Raw genomic sequence first — 20564 nt, 5'->3', positions numbered from 1 at the left:
TATATTTTGGGCTGAGAATACATGCGCAATTTTTATAAATGTTTTACGAAATAGACACAAGTAATTGAAACTACATTATATGGTTGAATTATCGAAATCGAATATGCCCCCTTTTTATTAAGTCTGGTAATCTAAGAATTAGGGAACAGACATCCTAATTGACGCGAACTCTAAAGATAGATCTATCGATCCCAACAAGCCCCATCCAAAGTACCGGATGCTTTAGTACTTCAAAATTTATATCATGTCCGAAGGAGGATCCCGGAATGATGGGGATATTCTTATATGCATATTGTGAATGTCGGATACCAGGTGTTCAATCTATATGAATGATATTTTTGTCTCTATGCATGGGACGTATGTTTATGAGAAATGGAAATATGAAATCTTGTGGTCTATTAAAATTATGAAATGATTATTTATGTTAAACTAATGAACTCACCAACCTTTTGGTTGACACTTTAAAGCATGTTTATTCTCAGGTACGAAAGAAATCTTCCGCTGTGCATTTGCTCAATTTATAGATATTACTTGGAGTCATTCATGACATATTTCAAAAGACGTTGCATTCGAGTCGTCGAGTTCATCAAGATTATTATTAAATCAATTATAGTTAGATATATTTTGAAATGGTATGCATGCTGTCAACTTTCGATGTAATGAAAGATTGTCTTTTCAAAAACGAATGCAATGTTTGTAAAATGTATCATATAGAGGTCAAGTATCTCGCAATGTAATCAACTTTTGTGAATCATTTATAATCGATATGGACTTCGTCCGGATGGATTAGGACGGGTCCTTTCACATCCCTATTCAAAAGATAATGAAATTTCCGTTAGAGATCGATACCTTTGTATTTTGCCACCGTGTTCATCACCGAATTCACATCTCATCGATTTGCATATGGTAATGTGCGAACCCTAATACTTTCTCCATCGTTCTACTATTCTTATTAACTTAGAATTGATCTGAATAACTGTCAGTTATGTGATACGTTAAATGACAGTCGAAAAAGTTTCATGTATACGTTAAAGAAAAGTTCAACAATTATATTATTTACCGTTGAGTATCCTCGCTCGGCATGAGCTGATTGCAATAATGACTGGATTCTCTAGCTTTTCATATGTTTCTGCATCAAAGTGGATGGCCTGCTGGTTCTAAAATCTATTTAAACCGTGTCGTTGCTGAAAATAAAAACAACAAAGTAGTCGTTGATATAACGTGTAGGCAAAGTAAACTTCGACATTAGAAACACTTAACTACCAGCATCATCAGGGGTGTCAAATCCACCTGTAATCAAACTAACATAAATCTAAAAGATCAAATTCAAAGAATCATGTGCCTTTCAGATTTTAACAATAATATCGAACAACAAATGTATTAACTGAAGACAAAAGGCAATATGATATTCCAAAATAAGAAAAGCCAACAGAAGCAAATATGAACCTAATAATCCAGGTAACGCAACATTTGAACTTACGATGAACAATGGGTGGCGAAAGCTACTGCGCAAAAAAAAAGAGGATGCAAGGAACTTTTTTTTTTATTTCTTCAAAATGATATGTTAAAGGAAAAAAGTAAATGCTGCTATTAGGCCTGAAATAAGTAAAAACAAACTTATGAATTAACTTATTAGCTGGGTTAGTACAACAAACCACAGCTGCGGTTGACGGAATTCATGCAGTTGAATGCTTTTGAGTAATACAAATCCCTTACAACCCATCCAAAAAGTTAATATCTCCTGCACCAAAAATAATTACACACGTTAAATCTTTAAGACACTGGTTCTTTAAGGTCATAAGCTTATAAAAATGTTCAATTAACCCATTATTCATCTTACAATTTTCCTGCACTTAGGATGAAACAGAAACTAATAAACCTCACATCTAAATCAAACGTGCAACACACAGATATACGTAAATCGAGATTTCAAATTAACAAACAAAAAAGGGAAACAACAACATTCAGCTGATTCCAACAATAGTTAGGAGGTAATACGAAGCTAATCTATATCAAAGAAAATCAGTTCACAAAGTATCTATCAAACATAAACAGGAATAAGAAGATATAGAAGATAAAAGTGACATAGAAGTGAATGTCAGACAAAAAATAATAGCTACTAAAACAACAGAATACGAAAAAATAGAAAACCAAATAAATACAGTCTAACGAACCCTAATTAAACATACAATTAAATAATACAGTATACGACATAAAAATGAGTGCCAGACAAAAAAAAATACGGACTAACGAACCCTAATGAAACATACATTAAAACAGTAAATGTATTCACAAACGGCACCAAAAAACAGAAATAGGAAACCCGTTACCTGACGGAGCCACCGAAACGCAAAATCGATGTTGAATCCAACAATGCTTCGGTTTGAATCACTCGAATTTGTGGACGAAACCTATTGATTTGAATTTGATTTTAGAAAACGTTTTGGGAAAGAAAATTAGGGTTTTTGTTGTCTGATGCGATTTTTATCTGGATATGAGAAGGAGGCGAGTATTCTTCGATACATCATACTCTGAAATTGGATTGAATCCGTGTTGCCTGTTTCCAATATTTCAGTTAACGATTATAGATGATGATTTATAGCCTGATCAATCAAACCCTAAAATGAATTTATGCGATTTGGGGAGAAAAATTTAGGGCTGCGCTAACTAACTGCAATTTTTTTTCTTTCTCAGTGTGTTGAATGAATTAGGTGTGCGTTAACCCCTAATTTTGTTATTCTAACCCGTAATTTTTAATAAGAGTGCAAATCTTGGTTAGAAGGGTGTTTTAGTAATCACACAATTAAAGGTCAAGATTATGAGGTCATTAGAAAGATTAGGAAGAAATTAAGGGTTAAGATCAAAGATGATTAATTAAATGGATGGCTAAGATTAGTTTAGGCTCCTTAAAATGATCTATTTTTGTTTTTGTTATTATATACTACTATATAATAGATAGATTTATTAAGTTATATTTTATTTTTTTTGGTAAATCTTTTGTTCCACTTCTTCGACGTTTTTCTTTTGTTTCTATTTTATAGTAGTTTTGTTTGTTTCATTTATCTGTCTGTTCTGTTATTTATGTGCCAAATGGCAAATGACCACAACTAGTGAGAAAAAGACAAAATTGTACAAGAGTTATATATGTAATTCATTCGTCATCAAAGTCTTAAACGCTTACTATTTTTAAATTTTCTAATCACATATGTATGTCACAACAGCTACACATGAACAAGAACATAATATACAACGAGTGATCATATATCCAATTTTTTTTTTTTAACCAAATCTACTGGAAATGTAAATTAAAAGCTTTACAAATAAATAAATGCATAATTTTGATGAATTTATATAAAAGTATAGTGGATACAAACATAATTTTGATCAAACTTTGGTTGATCGATCGAGTATGAAATTGTCATCTACTTTGTAGCTTTAAAAGCTTGCACGAAATGAATGTGCATGTTTTGTCAAGAAATTAAAACAGATATATAAGTTGGTGAATTGTTTTGTTTAATTAATGCTGAATAAATCTAAGATTTTAAAATTTATTTATTTAATTCATCAAATGTTTTGATATAATTACTTGATTGAAGTGTTTTAATTAATTAGATATAAATCTTTTTAAAAAAATATGAAAAATTGTGAGGTCAGATTGCAGTCGCTGTGATGACTTGATGTGGTCTTAGCCCCTCCATGTGAACATATATAATCGACTCATGCTCCAAATGGATATCAGATACATACTTAAGTAAATAAAGTTATACTATTTTATTAAATTTACAGTTTAATATTGCAATTTTGACACTCAGTCCGCCAGCCTTTTATAGAAAAGAATTTGTTTTGTTGGAAACTATTAACCTGTTAGTGATTGTCGTAGCTTTTGCCGTCCGAATCCTATTATTTTTTATTGACACAATTTTTTAATGAGTTGTATAATTTAATGCATGACACATTTTGTCAACTTCCTTTATGTATATGATTCACGTTCCTTGTAGTTATATATAGTTAGATTATAAAATTGTGTAATCTAGCTAGTTGAGTTATAGGATTTTCAGAATTTTTGTTCACAGATATCTTGAAATAATGAAAAGGGATAGACATGGAGAGATATGGGATTTTGAGCATGAACTTGTACCAAGTGCAAGTGATCAGAAACTAATACTGGGATTGGATGGTGGTACTACAAATACGATATGCGTTTGTATGCCCATCACCCCGAACCACCATCGTTCTCCTCCTGTATACGCTCGTGCTGTTGCTGGCTGCTCCAATCATAACAGTGTTGGCGGTAACAGTTCAACTAACTCTTTATCTGTTATTACTACTATTTTTGTCATTGTATATGAGTAAACGAAGTTTACTCTGTTTAGAGTACTATCCGGAGAAGGGGAATAGTTTTAGTAACATGGGTGGTGAGGCAGATAATGAAGATTGTGATATAATCAGAATACCAACCTATCCACTAGGTTATCTTGTACAATGACGCTTCGGTAATTGATATAACAATAATTAGTGAGTTAGAGTTAAAATCTGAAAATGTTTATATTAATGTAGCTTTGTTAATAAAGCGAGTCTGGAGACTTTTATATACTAAGAAAATTAGATTTTAGCCCGCTTTTGATGTATCCGATGATCCTTAACTGTGTCCTTTTTAATGAAGTTTGTTAATTAGATTATGCACCTATATATGTTTCACAGAAACTGCTGCAAGAGAGACACTTGAACAAGTAATGGCAGAAGTACTTTTAAAATCAGGTGCTACTCGGTCTGCTGTTCGTGCTGTTTGCTTAGCGGTATCTGGAGTTAATCATCCAACAGACCAACAACGTATTTCAGATTGGCTTAGGTTCAACTTTCTAAATCCATACAACATTTCACATGTCTTCATTTAAAACTATATGATTAATTCACCATTTGCCTTAGTTGTATGATTTGAATCAATTCAGATACATCACAATTCAACGTGTTGTGTGCAAATTTCTTAATATGGCCATCTCTAACTTGTAATTTTCAAAAGTAACCTATGAAATTTTGTTGGGGAGTATCACAAAATACATGCTTTGATGTTAAGCTATGTAAACAGAGGTAAAGAACAACAAATAATTAACTAGTCATTATATTGAATTGATTGAGTAATAATAACGATTACAAAGAATATTTAGTTAATGCTAATGGGTCATGCTCAGATGCTCTAATAAAACTCAATATGACTAATTACCCACTATACTAATTGTTCACAATGTTCAACGACTATCATGTTCATGTGAAAAGTACATAGGGGTATTTTAGTAATTTCAAAAAAATTAGTTGTGCAACTATTATTCTCTTGTGAATAGTAACATTTATTTATACACAAAGTTATTTAGTAATTAGGCATTTTATTTTTATGAACTTTTTTGTTTACTTTTTGCCCAATGAAACGGGCCCACACACCGCTGCTATGTATTCTAACTACATTCAATTTAATTTCCACTTTATAACTACATATGCATGCTCCATATCTTAGATAAAAAACTAATGTACTAACTCTTAGCTGGCTAACTTATGTTGTTTCTGCTTCAACCCTCATTATTCTTCTGTATAATTTTTCCTGATTTATTGTTTTCATGCTCAGAGATATATTCCCAAGTGATGTTGAATTTTTCGTTGAGAATGATGCCGTGGCAGCATTGGCTAGTGGAACTATGGGCAAACTTCATGGTTGTGTTCTGATTGCTGGAACCGGAACCATCGCTTTTGGTTATACCGAAGATGGGAGAGAAGCTCGAGCCTCTGGAGCAGGTCCTGTCTTAGGTGACTGGGGAAGGTACATATTACATGCCAAATTATACTTCTTAGCTTTAACTAGACGTCGGTCGTACTGACAGGTTACGATAAATCATTTTTGTGCAGACGTGATCGATTCACTAACATATGATAAATGTATTTTTAATGTTAATTATAAAATTTCAATACAATGATTATCTAATTTTTAAGATAATAAGACTTTCTAGATGTATACTAATGTAGGTAGTATACATTTTTACATTCTTACTTGTAAGATGAAATTCAACCCATGTTGATTGTGAGACGTTTCATGTTTACCTTTTAGTGGATATGGTATAGCTGCAAAGGCTTTGACATCGGTAGTAAGGGCTTATGATGGGCGTGGTCCAGAAACAATGCTTACTTGTCGCATTCTCAATGAACTCGAACTTTCTTCTCCAGATGAATTAATTGGGTATTTGTTTATCTATAAAATGTTTATTTTCTACATCTTTCTTCCGCCCAATGTGTGACTGTCATAAATATAACCATCCAAATCATCTTTAGAAGAATAACATTATATTGTAATAACATATATTTTGTAATCTATTGTTGTTGTTTTTCTTGTAATTCTTCAAACAAGTCCATGTTTATGGTCTGTTCAAACTGATACTTGACTGCTTGTCATAAAAAAAATAAAATTCTGATACTTAACCTACAACAAAGATATATGTTTTGACCCATTCTCACTTATTCATTTATTTTTATGCAGGTGGACGTATGCTGATCCATCTTGGGCTCGGATTGCAACATTAGTCCCAATAGTGGTATCATGTGCAGAAGCAGGTGATGAAGTTGCAAATGAAATACTGCTTCATGCTGTTCAGGAATTGGCTTCAAGTGTTAAAGCTGTTGTTCATAGACTTGGATTGTGTGGAAAAGGTACACACCCATACCAAGACTATTCATTAAAAAAAAAAAAAAAAAAAAACATTTCAAAAATATGTATTCTACCTGGTTTTGCAAGATATTTTGAACAGATTCGTTATTTGATCGGTGTTACAAAAATAGACACACTTCGCAATAAAAAAAAATTGCAAATCAAAAAACTTCAAATCACATAACCCACGGCCTGCTATAATCGTGCTTAGTGCAGGATGGTTATGATATAGATAATATATTGGAAACGAAGACATGAGTTCAAAAAGCACATGCATAACTAATATTATATTAATTAAATCATTAAACTATCGAGTTTTAAATCGTAATAAGCTTATAGTTTTATTTATTCTTTGGTTCATTATAATAGACATGGGTTCCCTTTGAATGAGGTCTCTGTTAACACACATTTTGATCTAAAACTCATTGTAAATGCATCAAAATTTCCACCTCAACAACTATCATGTATAACCTATTAAATCACTTAATCATAAGTTAAATTTCAATCATCTCATACAGTTTATTAATGGGAGTTGATATTTCCAAACTAGATTTTGATTAATCCGCTACAATTTGATGCTAACTTCCTAAACTGTCCTCAAATAAATTTTAACATAAAATTTTTGTAAACTATCATTTAAGGGTATTTTAGTAAAGTCATGTGGATCTATCAAAAATCAATTTGGAAATATCACCGCCCTTTATTAATTAATTAGTCTGTTGTTTTGCAGATGGAAAGGATGTTTTTCCTCTTGTAATGGTCGGGGGTGTTCTCGAACCCAATAGGAGATGGGATGTAGGAAAACAAGTAATTAGTTGCATTGCCAAAGATTTTCCAGGGACCCGCCCAGTTCGACCTAAGGTAACTCTACACGTTTATTAAAGGTGGTATTTTGACCCATTTGCTTATGAGTGGGTTGATATGGACAGTGTTTTATATCACAAACTAGTTAATTAAAAACTTTAGCTAAAAGGACGAGTGGCTCGTATTGAATTCTCACACTCTTTTTTCAATGTATACATCTCCTAAACCGTTATATTCAAAGATGTAGCATATAAATATAATAATATACGACCTCCTGATCTAAATGGTGGTAGTATTTAAACCCAACCTGATCCATTTTGACCCTTACATGACATGCATTTTCATTGTACATTTGTTGTTAAAGACTGTGTTTTGGTTCCTTCAGGTGGAGCCTGCTGTTGGAGCCGCATTGCTTGCTTGGAACTACCTAATAGAACAATCCCAGCATCAGCATTCAAATCAAATGTAGACCATATATGATTAGGTTCAAGTCCTAGCATGATCGATGTCTAATGGTTATCAAACTGTATAGTATCGACCGAAGATAACAAACAAAATTTAGAAACGGAAAATCATATGAACTTACACATATGATTATATATTTTGTGATTAGGGTTGTGATTATATCTTTGTTTTTGTGTTTACACATTTTTAATTTTTACATTATTTATTATTTACATGATCATAAAGTTAGGTGCATTTAATTTGTTTTTTTAACTTGTGCTTCCAAAAAAATGATGCTTCAAGGGTAACTTGGTTGGAAGTGCGTGGAATCCTATTTGAATGTTGTACATATTGATTCTATACGGAATGTTGCAAAAGAGGTGGGGGATGTTTTGTATGTACATAAACATTCTTGTGAAAAATAGCAAGCTCGATCTGTTTTTGTGTTAACAGAGGTCTCTAATCCGAGTGCAATTCCAAAAAATATTATGGCATCCTCTTCGAATTGTAAGAAGTATAATCTTTGGGTTGAAGAAATCAAAGGTGATATGGGTTTTGGTATGGTGATCTCGGATGAAGAGACTGCCTTTCTCAATGATTGTGTCACAAAAAATATGGTTGATTTCGGTGAAGATAAGGCTAAAAACAAACACAGCCTGAAGTTGCTCCGGCGACTGAAAAGGGTATTACAAATCCTACCATTTGTGTTTCAAGTTCAAATTATATTCCTTTTGTTGGGGAATGTGTTATCAAGACTACACTAGGGAATTCAAATGAAGTTGGATACAATCAAAATAATGTTTATTCTGCGTCGTTAGACAAAGTCAACTCTTTTTTATCAAAACATCCAACTGAATCGGAATTCACCTACATACAACTCATCTCCTTTCATTGATATTCCCTAAATGTTCTTGTCACTTCCGAATGCCATATCAATACATTTTTTTAACAACGATTTTTGCATCAGCAGATCATTTATTTCAATGACCCTCATCATGTGATGACCCGGGAATTTCCGACCAAATTTAAACCTAATCTTGATATGATTTCGATACAATAAGCAAAGTCTATTAAACTGTGTCTCGAAAATTTTGGAACTATGTTCATATAACCAATTACCCTTTGACCTATTCCGACGATTTACGAACAATTATTATAAATAAATAAATAAATATATATATATATATATATATATATATATATATATATATATATATATATATATATATATATATAAATGTAAGTAGTGGAAATAATAAGATATAATTGAATCATTAGAACTTAAATTAACAAATGGAATTAATAAATTACTATTATATATATATATATATATATATATATATATATATATATATATATATATATATATATATATATATATATATATATATATATATATATATATATATATATATATATATATATATATATAAATCTATATATGATTTCTATTAATAAGTATAAATATATTGTTATATATATAAGATCTCTAATGGTAATAATTATAAATTAACATTTATCAAATATATATATACGAAATATTCAATATATGTTATTAGTAATATGATATAATTAATAAACTGTAACACTGAAATATTAAATGTAATTACAGGTTGAAAATATATTTGTATAATATTATGACTACTTTTATCGTTATTAACATTTATACCTGTATCAGTATTATTAATATCACTATTCAAATAAGAAAATAGAATACATGTAACTTGCTATAATTTTTATATCACTTGTATTATTAAATATTATTATTGTTATTATTAAGAATTATTAACTAATATTATTATTAGGAACTAATATCTTTCATTAATATTAACATTTTTATTACTATCATTATTATTAATTAATATTAAACTTATTAAAAAAAAAATTATTGTTATTACTAATGACATCATATAATAATAATTATTATTACTAGTAATATTGTTATCACTAATAAAATTGTTATTATTATATTTTTATTATTATTATTATTGATATTTATCATTTTATTATTAGGATTATTATTATTAATATACTTAATTACTTTTTATTTATATTAATTTATTTATACACGAATTATAAAAGAATCTGATATATATGAATTGGAATCAGGTTTCTTTGTCACAATCTTATTGTACTGATTTTGTTTATTCCTGCCTATAAATCGAATAAGATCACAGCAAAAGAACAAAATCTATTAGCTATACTTATCACTTTAGCTTTTATTTTATTTTTTTATTTATTTATTCATTCTTCCTGTACGATTAAATCATCCCGTGATTTTCTTGTACTACAAAACAGCTAATTAACACTTGAATTTAATGTAGTCATTCAGTTCTTCCATCTTCATCTCAACTAAAACAAATATAGTCGGTATTAGATTGAAATTTAATAAGAAAAAGGGGATGAACCCGACGTTACCTCTGTTATTCAAACTCTTTGGCCAAAACAAAAATTTTGAATCGAATTTCAAAATGTGTTAATGGTATGTTGTTAGGAATCAGATAAGTAAACTTTCTATATATATATATATATATATATATATATATATATATATATATATATATATATATATATATATATATATATATATATATATATATATATATATATATATATATATATATATATATATATATATATATCAAGGTTCAATTTTTCTTAACAAGGTTTAATTTTGGAAGTCAAACTCTTATTCAAAAAGTCAAACAGTCGTGTTCATCATAAAATCCAAGATTTATATAAAGTTTTGGATCCAATTGAGGATACATAAAGTTTCTAAGGATCGTTTGAAACATATTTCATGTTATAAATATAAGTCAAAACACTCTAGAAATCGAAATTGGAATTTGAGTTCATGGGTGTTCTTGACGGGTCTGCTACTGCATCAAAATTTCCCTTCTATTTTAAGGAATCCAGATCACCATTTCTAATTATTCTGTTTCAATTTAAGAACCTAAATCATCCAGTTAATTAATGGTTATCATTGAATTTGGTTTTGGTCGATTAAAATTTTAAGGAAGGAGAAGGAAGAGGAGATGTCAGAAGGAGTAGTTAAATAATGTTAGGATGGGAATATATCAGAAAAAGCGGATAGCTTGGATGGTTAGAGTGTTGGGTCAGTTAGCGAGAGGTCACGGGTTCGAGCCCGGTGGTGGGCATTTCTTTTTAGAACGAATCTATTAAAGGGTATATTTTTTCTTTTCTTTTCTAATTATTGTTATTATTATTATTATTTGTTATTATTATTGTTATGTTAATGGTTATAATTATTATTATAAATACAAATTATTATTATTATTATTATTATTATTATTATTATTATTATTAATAGAGTTAATATCAGTATATAACTAATAATATCATTGTTATTAGTATTATTATGAATATCATTATAATTAGTAATAATGTGATTAATGAGATTATTGTTATTATTATCATTATTTTCAGTGATATAAGTATGACTATTATTATTATTATATTTATCAATAACAAATATATGTATTATCACTATTATTAGTTTTATTATTATTATGATTGTAATTATAATTATTATTGTTAATGTATGTATTATTATTTTTTAACATGATTATGATTATTGTTAGTATTATTTGTTAGTTATTATGATTATTATTATTAATCTATGTATTATTATCATTAATATTAGGAGTACCCTTTTTCATTAATTTTAGTATTATTAATTATGAACACTACAAATTTCTATTTAAAACTATAATTATTATTAAACTTACCATTACTATTGAAAATGCTATTTTTGCTAAAACTATTATTTTTACTTTATCATTACTAATAGAATTACCATATTTACTAAAATTACGATTATCAGTATTATTATTATTCTTAAACTAGTACTACTACAATTGATAATTTTTACAAAACAAACGATATATAAATATATAAATACAGATATATTTACTAAATAAAGTATACTAATACTACATAAAAATTTCGTTTTAACTAGTAACATTAATTAAATATCAAATAAGTATCATAATGTAAAGTAAGTATTAATAAAATTATATATATAAGAACATTAATCTTAATACATAAAATAATAGATATACATTTGTTTAATTACGATTATTTGTTTTAATATATATACAAATGATATAGGTTCGTAAATCCGAGGACAACCCTGCATTGTTCAATATAGTCATATGTATTTTTACTACAAAATATATTAGGTGAGTTACCTTTGCTCCCTTTTTAAATGCTTTTGCAATATATATTTTTGGGACTGAGAATACATGCGTTATTTTTATAACTGTTTTATGAAATAGACACAAGTAATTGAAACTGCATTATATGGTTGAATTATCGAAATCGAATATGCCCCTTTTTATTAAGTCGGGTAATCTAAGAATTAGGGAACAGACACCCTAATTGACGCGAATCCTAAAGATAGATCTTTGGGCCTAACGAACCCCATCCAAAGTACCGGATGCTTTAGTACTTCGAATTATTTTATATCATGTCCGAAGGGTTTCCCGGAATGATAGGGGATATTCTTATATACATCTTGTTAATGTCGGTTACCAGGTATTCAATCCATATGAATGATATTTTTGTCTCTATGCATGGGATGTATATTTATGAGAAATGAAAATCTTGTGGTCTATTAAAATGATGGAAATGATTATTTATGTTAAACTAATGAACTCACCAACCTTTTGGTTGACACTTTAAAGCATGTTTATTCTCAGGTATGAAAGAAATCTTTCGCTGTGCATTTGCTCATTTTAGGGATATTACTTGGAGTCATTAATGGCATATTTCAAAAGACGTTGCATTCGAGTCGTTGAGTTCATCAAGATTATTATTAAGTTAATTATAGTTAGATATATTATGAAATGGTATGCATGACGTCAACTTTCGTTGTAATGAAAGATTGTATTTTCAAAAACGAATGCAATATTTGTAAAATGTATCCTATAGAGGTCAAGTACCTCGCGATGTAATCAACTGTTGTGAATCGTTTATAATCGATATGGACTTCATCCCGGTGAATTAGGACGGGTCTCTACAGTTGGTATCAGAGCGGTGGTCTTAGCGAACCAGGTCTTGCATTAGTGTGTCTAACTGATAGTCGTTAGGATGCCTTAGTGAGTCTGGACTTCGACCGTGTCTGTATGTCATAAGTTTTGCTTATCATTTCTAGTCGGAAATCACCTGCTTATCATTCTTAGTCTAGACATGTCTTACTGCCTCTATTGCATAGACAGTGTATAGATAAATTCATATCTTAGCGTATCTGTTTTGTTACCTTTGCCTGACAGCTTCCGTAGATTCCTCCGTAACTTATGGGATTTTAGTATTATATATGCATATGTAAATTATGTATTACAGGGTACTAATCTACATCCTATAATCTATTTCTTATCGAAAATCCTTCATCTGATCGTACGAGATGAATCCTTCAACCAGTTCAAATTCCTCGGATTCCGACAGCCATTCCGATATGGAGTTTCACCTATCAGCGTCTCCAGAATGAATCAACCAATCAGTCATCCCCAATTCATCTAATGGGTTCGTAGTCGACTCATCAATGGAGACGCGAAGAAGGTGATCCCTTCCACCAACCGAATTTACCTTTTGACGATGAACCTGAAGCACTTACCGGCGAACCAGTCCGAAATACCATTTTCACCCTCATTTCCCGAATATCTCAACATAATTATATTCTATCCACAATTCTAAACCTTATTCAGCCGCTCGTTCCAACCGACAATTATTCCGGAATAATGGAAGAAGTCAACAAGCTTCGCGCTCGAGTAATCAATTTGCAGAATATGGTGCAAAACTTACCAGCTTCATCAACAACATCAATACCATTACCACCAACAACCCAAGTTTCAACGTCACACGCCTCAACGTCTCATTCGGTACCTCGAATATAATCATCGTTCTATGAATCGTTCTACATAAACTATCTTCGTCCTTCATGGAAATTATGTAATCTTTAATGTTTTAGAGATTATGTACTCTAGTTTTAGCCGTAAATATGATGAGTTTAATATCACATTGACTCATTAAATTCATGATTACGTCTGAAGAAAATATATATGTATATATGTTTTTATAAAGATTGTAAATAAAAATTCTTTTGTACAAACTGTTAATGGTGAAAATATTTTAAAGGGTAGGTAATACCCGAGGAATATCTAGATTTCATATTAATAAGTTACATTGTACATTCTTCGAATCTGATTCAACAGTCATTTACTATCCTATTTACAACCACTGATATACGTATCCGTTCACCGCAGAATAACCATTTTCATTCAATTTCATATTTGGATTTTGATTTATCAAAATCCAATAAGTGGCATAATGAAGAAAACATTTGACGAAAATAAAATTTGTAGAAACAAACAAATTAACTATGAGAAATTTTGTTAAGAATCCACGCTAACTGTTCCTAGCTAACTGATTACATTTTATTTATCGCAGTTTATTTATCGCAATTTTAGTTATCGTCATTTAATTTCTGTTTTTATTTTACGCACTTTAAATATCGGGACACGTATACAAGGTTTTGACATATCATATCGACGCATCTATATATATTATTTGGAATCACCATAGACACTCTATATGCAGTAATGATCGAGTTCTCTATACAGGGTTGATGTTGATTCTCAAATAATATATATAGTTTGAGTTGTGATCGAGTTTGAGACATGTACACGGGTCACGATACATATAAATTAATTCGAATATAATATATTAAACTATATATGAATGATTGGACTGTTAACTGTGGACGATCGACTGTGGACGAATAATATTGGACAATTAAAATGAATTAAAATATTGATTATAAAATATGAAACTAAACAATTCTTCAAGTTTGCCACTTGATTTCATCTTAAACCTCATTTGTATCTTGATGATTACAATCTGCGTTCAAACCTTTCATGATTCTTGAAAACACCTCAATCGAGAGGATGAACCAACCGAACTTCATCGACGGAAGAAAAGATTGACGCATATAGTTATGCACATGAAAAACTCTCGGAACCTGAGTAAACGTTTAACACATATCTGTGCTAACTCCTTTGGCGTTGTTATTACCCAAAATAACTTTGCAGTTCTTTTCCAAAGTAGTTAATTTTGTCACAGCTCCAATAAGTCAACTTCGATTCTTCAGTCAAAACAGCCTTATTATAACCTTGTTATATACGTTGCCCTTTTATCATCGTTACTGGAGAACCTTTCATGTTCCACCACATTAGCAATAAACTTACCAACAACTTCAATTATCTTTGACTTTCCGAAAAATCGTTATATTTATCGAAATCCCATCATTTACTCCTTCGCATCTTGTAACGAGAATTGCCATATGAATCATCAGAATTTAGCAATCAGTATCTTGAAATCTCGTAGCATGTCTACATCAACAGTTATATGTATATATATAACGTTTATCTCTTAGAACTATGATCTTCCATTCTGAAATTCTGAAAAGCACCCAGTCTGTGAATTAATACTCTGACTGTTGAAAAAGCTGAATACAGCAACAGAAACTATACACGACCTTAACTGTAGAAAGTTTAATGATAAAGCATGGAGTATTGGAAACACCCAATAGAAAATTTAGTACCGAAAAGCGGATTATGCGAAACTATGAAGGAAGCCGTGGACAAATCACAAAGAATAAGTTTGACTTCAAAGAATCTAAATGATTCAATGTCTACTGAAGTCTTTAGCGAATATCTTGCTCCTTACTCCAAACCCTTGCGGACAATAGTCTTCATCATCCTCTGATCTTAGATATTCACAGATATTATCGTATCTTTCATTATAAATATCCTTCATATTTTTGAAGATATTTTTATAACTATTCTTATATGAAATCATTAATCTCTTCATGATATCAGTGTTACATCATATAGAAACTGTTAGTTTCTATATTCTATAAACTTTCGAGTTTAAGATATGAATGTTATTGAAGTAATGTTGGGAACTGATGCATGAGTTAGTATAATATAGTGACACTTGATCAACGTGATTATATTACAGTAAGTCATGCTGAGCTTCTAATGGAACGTGATGATTCACAGATCATACCGTCATCACGTCCCATGTTACATAACTCTTTCATTCAAATTAACTTCTGAACATATCAAGAAAATATATTCTTGATAGTTCTATTCTCAGTGATTCTGGTAATTTGACAAATCAAAACTTGCTATTACGCTCTTTCTTGCTTAGAACATTAAGTTTATTCGGAACTCCATACCTACAAATTCTAGACCAATACTTGCGAAAAGAAAACAAAAGCATGAAGCTCCGAAATAAAAAGGGGGTATAAATCGCAGCAAAATAGGAGAGAGCATTAACAGTGGATGACAATGATTATAGAAAACGGAAGCATGGATTTCGAAATATAAGAGAAAATATAAAGCCCAATAACAACACGGAGATTACAAACCATGGATATTAATACGAATAGCAATATAAAAACACGGTATAATTAAGAATAGTATCACCCCAAGGGCGATGTGGAAGAAAACAGATTCCTCCGGTGGAAGTTGGAAAAGGAGAATGGTTGTTGCGATAGTAAGGATAAGGACAAGGATTATGAAATGTCCCGTTCATATTGATTATAAACGTTCCATATTAATTGATTTCATTGCGAGGTTTTGACCTCTATATGAGACGTTTTTCAAAGACTGCATTCATTTTTAAAACAATCATAATCTTTATTTTATCAATAAAGGTTTCAAAAGCATTAAGTACATTATCAAATAATGATAATCTAAAATATACTGTTTACACACGACCATTACATAATGGTTTACAATAGAAATATATTACATCGACATATGTTTCTTGAATGCAGTTTTTACATGATATCATACAAACATGGACTCCAAATCTTGTCCTTATTTTAGTATGCAACAGCGGAAGCTCTTAATATTCACCTGAGAATAAACATGCTTTAAACGTCAACAAAAATGTTGGTGAGTTATAGGTTTAACCTCTATATATCAAATCGTAACAATAGACCACAAGATTTCATATTTCAATACACATCCCATACATAGAGATAAAAATCATTCATATGGTGAACACCTGGTAACCGACATTAACAAGATGCATATATAAGAATATCCCCATCATTCCGGGACACCCTTCGGATATGATATAAAATTCGAAGTACTAAAGCATCCGGTACTTTGGATGGGGTTTGTTAGGCCCAATAGATCTATCTTTAGGATTCGCGTCAATTAGGGTGTCTGTTCCCTAATTCTTAGATTACCAGACTTAATAAAAAGGGGCATATTCGATTTCGATAATTCAACCATAGAATGTAGTTTCACGTACTTGTGTCTATTTTGTAAATCATTTATAAAACCTGCATGTATTCTCATCCCAAAAATATTAGATTTTAAAAGTGGGACTATAACTCACTTTCACAGATTTTTACTTCGTCGGGAAGTAAGACTTGACCACTGGTTGATTCACGAACCTATAACAATATATACATATATATCAAAGTATGTTCAAAATATATTTACAACACTTTTAATATATTTTGATGTTTTAAGTTTATTAAGTCAGCTGTCCTCGTTAGTAACCTACAACTAGTTGTCCACAGTTAAATGTACAGAAATAAATCGATAAATATTATCTTGAATCAATCCACGACCCAGTGTATACGTATCTCAGTATTGATCACAAATCAAACTATATATATTTTGGAATCAACCTCAACCCTGTATAGCTAACTCCAACATTCACATATAGAGTGTCTATGGTTGTTCCGAAATATATATAGATGTGTCGACATGATAGGTCGAAACATTGTATACGTGTCTATGGTATCTCAAGATTACATTATATACAATACAAGTTGATTAAGTTATGGTTGGAATAGATTTGTTACCAATTTTCACGTAGCTAAAATGAGAAATATTATCCAATCTTGTTTTACCCATAACTTCTTCATTTTAAATCCGTTTTGAGTGAATCAAATTGCTATGGTTTCATATTGAACTCTATTTTATGAATCTAAACAGAAAAAGTATAGGTTTATAGTCGGAAAAATAAGTTACAAGTCGTTTTTGTAAAGGTAGTCATTTCAGTCGAAAGAACGACGTATAGATGACCATTTTAGAAAACATACTTCCACTTTGAGTTTAACCATAATTTTTGGATATAGTTTCATGTTCATAATAAAAATCATTTTTTCAGAATAACAACTTTTAAATCAAAGTTTATCATAGTTTTTAATTAACTAACCCAAAACAGCCCGCGGTGTTACTACGACGGCGTAAATCCGGTTTTACGGTGTTTTTCGTGTTTCCAGGTTTTAAATCATTAAGTTAGCATATCATATAGATATAGAACATGTGTTTAGTTGATTTTAAAAGTCAAGTTAGAAGGATTAACTTTTATTTGCGAACAAGTTTAGAATTAACTAAACTATGTTCTAGTGATTACAAGTTTAAACCTTCGAAAAAGATAGCTTTATATGTATGAATCGAATGATGTTATGAACATCATTACTACCTCAAGTTCCTTGGATAAACTTACTGGAAATGAGAAAAATAGATCTAGCTTCAAAGGATCCTTGGATGGCTTGAAAGTTCTTGAAGCAGAATCATGACACGAAAACAATTTCAAGTAAGATTTCCACTCGAAATAAGATTGTTATAGTTATAGAAATTGAATTAAAGTTTGAATATGATTATTACCTTGTATTAGAAAGATAACCTAATATAAGTAACAAAGGTTTCTTGATCTTGGATGATTACTTGGAATGGATTTAGAAAACTTGGAAGTAAACTTGCAATCTTGGAAGTATTCTTGATTTTATGAAACTAGAACTTTTGGAATTTATGAAGAACACTTAGAACTTGAAGATAGAACTTGAGAGAGATCAATTAGATGAATAAAATTGAAGAATTAAAGTGTTTTTAGGTGTTTTTGGTCGTTGGTGTACGGATTAGATATAAAGGATATGTAATTTTGTTTTCATGTAAATAAGTCATGAATGATTACTCATATTTTTGTAATTTTATGAGATATTTCATGCTAGTTGCCAAATGATGTTTCCCACATGTGTTAGGTGACTCACATGGGCTGCTAAGAGCTGATTATTGGAGTGTATATACTAATAGTACATACATCTAAAAGCTGTGTATTGTACGAGTACGAATACGGGTGCATACGAGTAGAATTGTTGATGAAACTGAACGAGGATGTAATTGTAAGCATTTTTATTAAGTAGAAGTATTTTTATAAGTGTCTTGAAGTCTTTCAAAAGTGTATGAATACATATTAAAACACTACATGTATATACATTTTAACTGAGTCGTTAAGTCATCGTTAGTCGTTACATGTAAATGTTGTTTTGAAACCTTTAGGTTAACGATCTTGTTGAATGTTGTTAACCCATTGTTTATTATAACAAATGAGATGTTAAATTGTTATATTATCATGATATTATGATATATAATATATCTTAGTATGATGTATATACAGTTAAATGTCGTTACAACGATAATCGTTACATATATGTCTCGTTTCGAAATCATTAAGTTAGTAGTCTTATTTTTACATATGTATTTCATTGTTAATACACTTAATAATATATTTACTTATCATTTAACATAATTAACCAAGTGTATCAATAACTTAATATGATTCATATGTACCTAGTAAGACGTTGTTATAACGATAATCGTTATATATATCGTTTTCGAGTTTCTTAAATTAATAGTCTCATTTTTATGTATATAACTCATTGTTAAAATACCTAATGAGATACATACTTATAATAAAATCATGTTAACTATATATATAACCATATATATGTCATCGTATAGTTTTTACAAGTTTTAACGTTCGTGAATCACCGGTCAACTTGGGTGGTCAATTGTCTATATGAAACCTATTTCAATTAATCAAGTCTTAACAAGTTTGATTGCTTAACATGTTAGAAACACTTAATCATGTAAATAACAATTTCGTTTAATATATATATAAACATGGAAAAGTTCGGGTCACTACAGTACCTACCCGTTAAATAAATTTCGTCCCGAAATTTTAAGCAGTTGGAGGTGTTGACGTATCTTCTGGAAATAAATGCGGGTATTTCTTCTTCATCTGATCTTCACGCTCCCAGGTGAACCCGGGTCCTCTACGAGCATTCCATCGAACCTTAACAATCGGTATCTTGTTTTGTTTAAGTCTCTTAACCTCACGATCCATTATTTCGACGGGTTCTTCAATGAATTGAAGTTTTTCATTGATTTGGATTTCGTCCAACAGAATAGTGAGTTGTTGAGGTAGCTCCAGTTGGTAAGCTACTGGTCCGACACGATCTATAATCTTGAATGGTCCAATGTACCTTGGATTTAGTTTCCCCCGTTTACCAAATCGAACAACGCCTTTCCAAGGTGAAACCTTAAGCATGACCATTTCTCCAATTTCAAACTCTATATCTTTTCTTTTACTGTCCGCGTAGCTCTTTTGTCGACTCTGGGCGGTTTTCAATCTTTGTTGAATTTGGATGATTTTCTCGGTAGTTTCTTGTATTATCTCCGGACCCGTAATCTGTCTATCCCCCACTTCACTCCAACAAATCGGAGACCTGCAC

General features: G+C 30.4%; 1 protein-coding gene across 1 annotated transcript; it reads left to right on the top strand.

Moving 5' to 3' along the window:
* The first annotated feature begins 4086 nt into the window (after positions 1-4086).
* LOC139901049 (uncharacterized) lies at positions 4087-7961 on the top strand. The gene is made up of 7 exons (XM_071883789.1): positions 4087-4291; positions 4702-4849; positions 5618-5809; positions 6095-6223; positions 6521-6690; positions 7419-7549; positions 7878-7961. Exons 1-7 carry the CDS (start codon positions 4087-4089, stop codon positions 7959-7961), a joined length of 1059 nt encoding a protein of 352 aa, XP_071739890.1.
* The last annotated feature ends 12603 nt before the right edge of the window (positions 7962-20564 follow it).

Source organism: Rutidosis leptorrhynchoides, chromosome 3 (assembly GCF_046630445.1).
Source record: "Rutidosis leptorrhynchoides isolate AG116_Rl617_1_P2 chromosome 3, CSIRO_AGI_Rlap_v1, whole genome shotgun sequence".
NCBI lineage: Eukaryota > Viridiplantae > Streptophyta > Magnoliopsida > Asterales > Asteraceae > Rutidosis > Rutidosis leptorrhynchoides.
The sequence above is the reverse complement of the archived record's forward strand: the minus strand, read 5'-3'. Positions and strand labels throughout refer to the sequence as shown.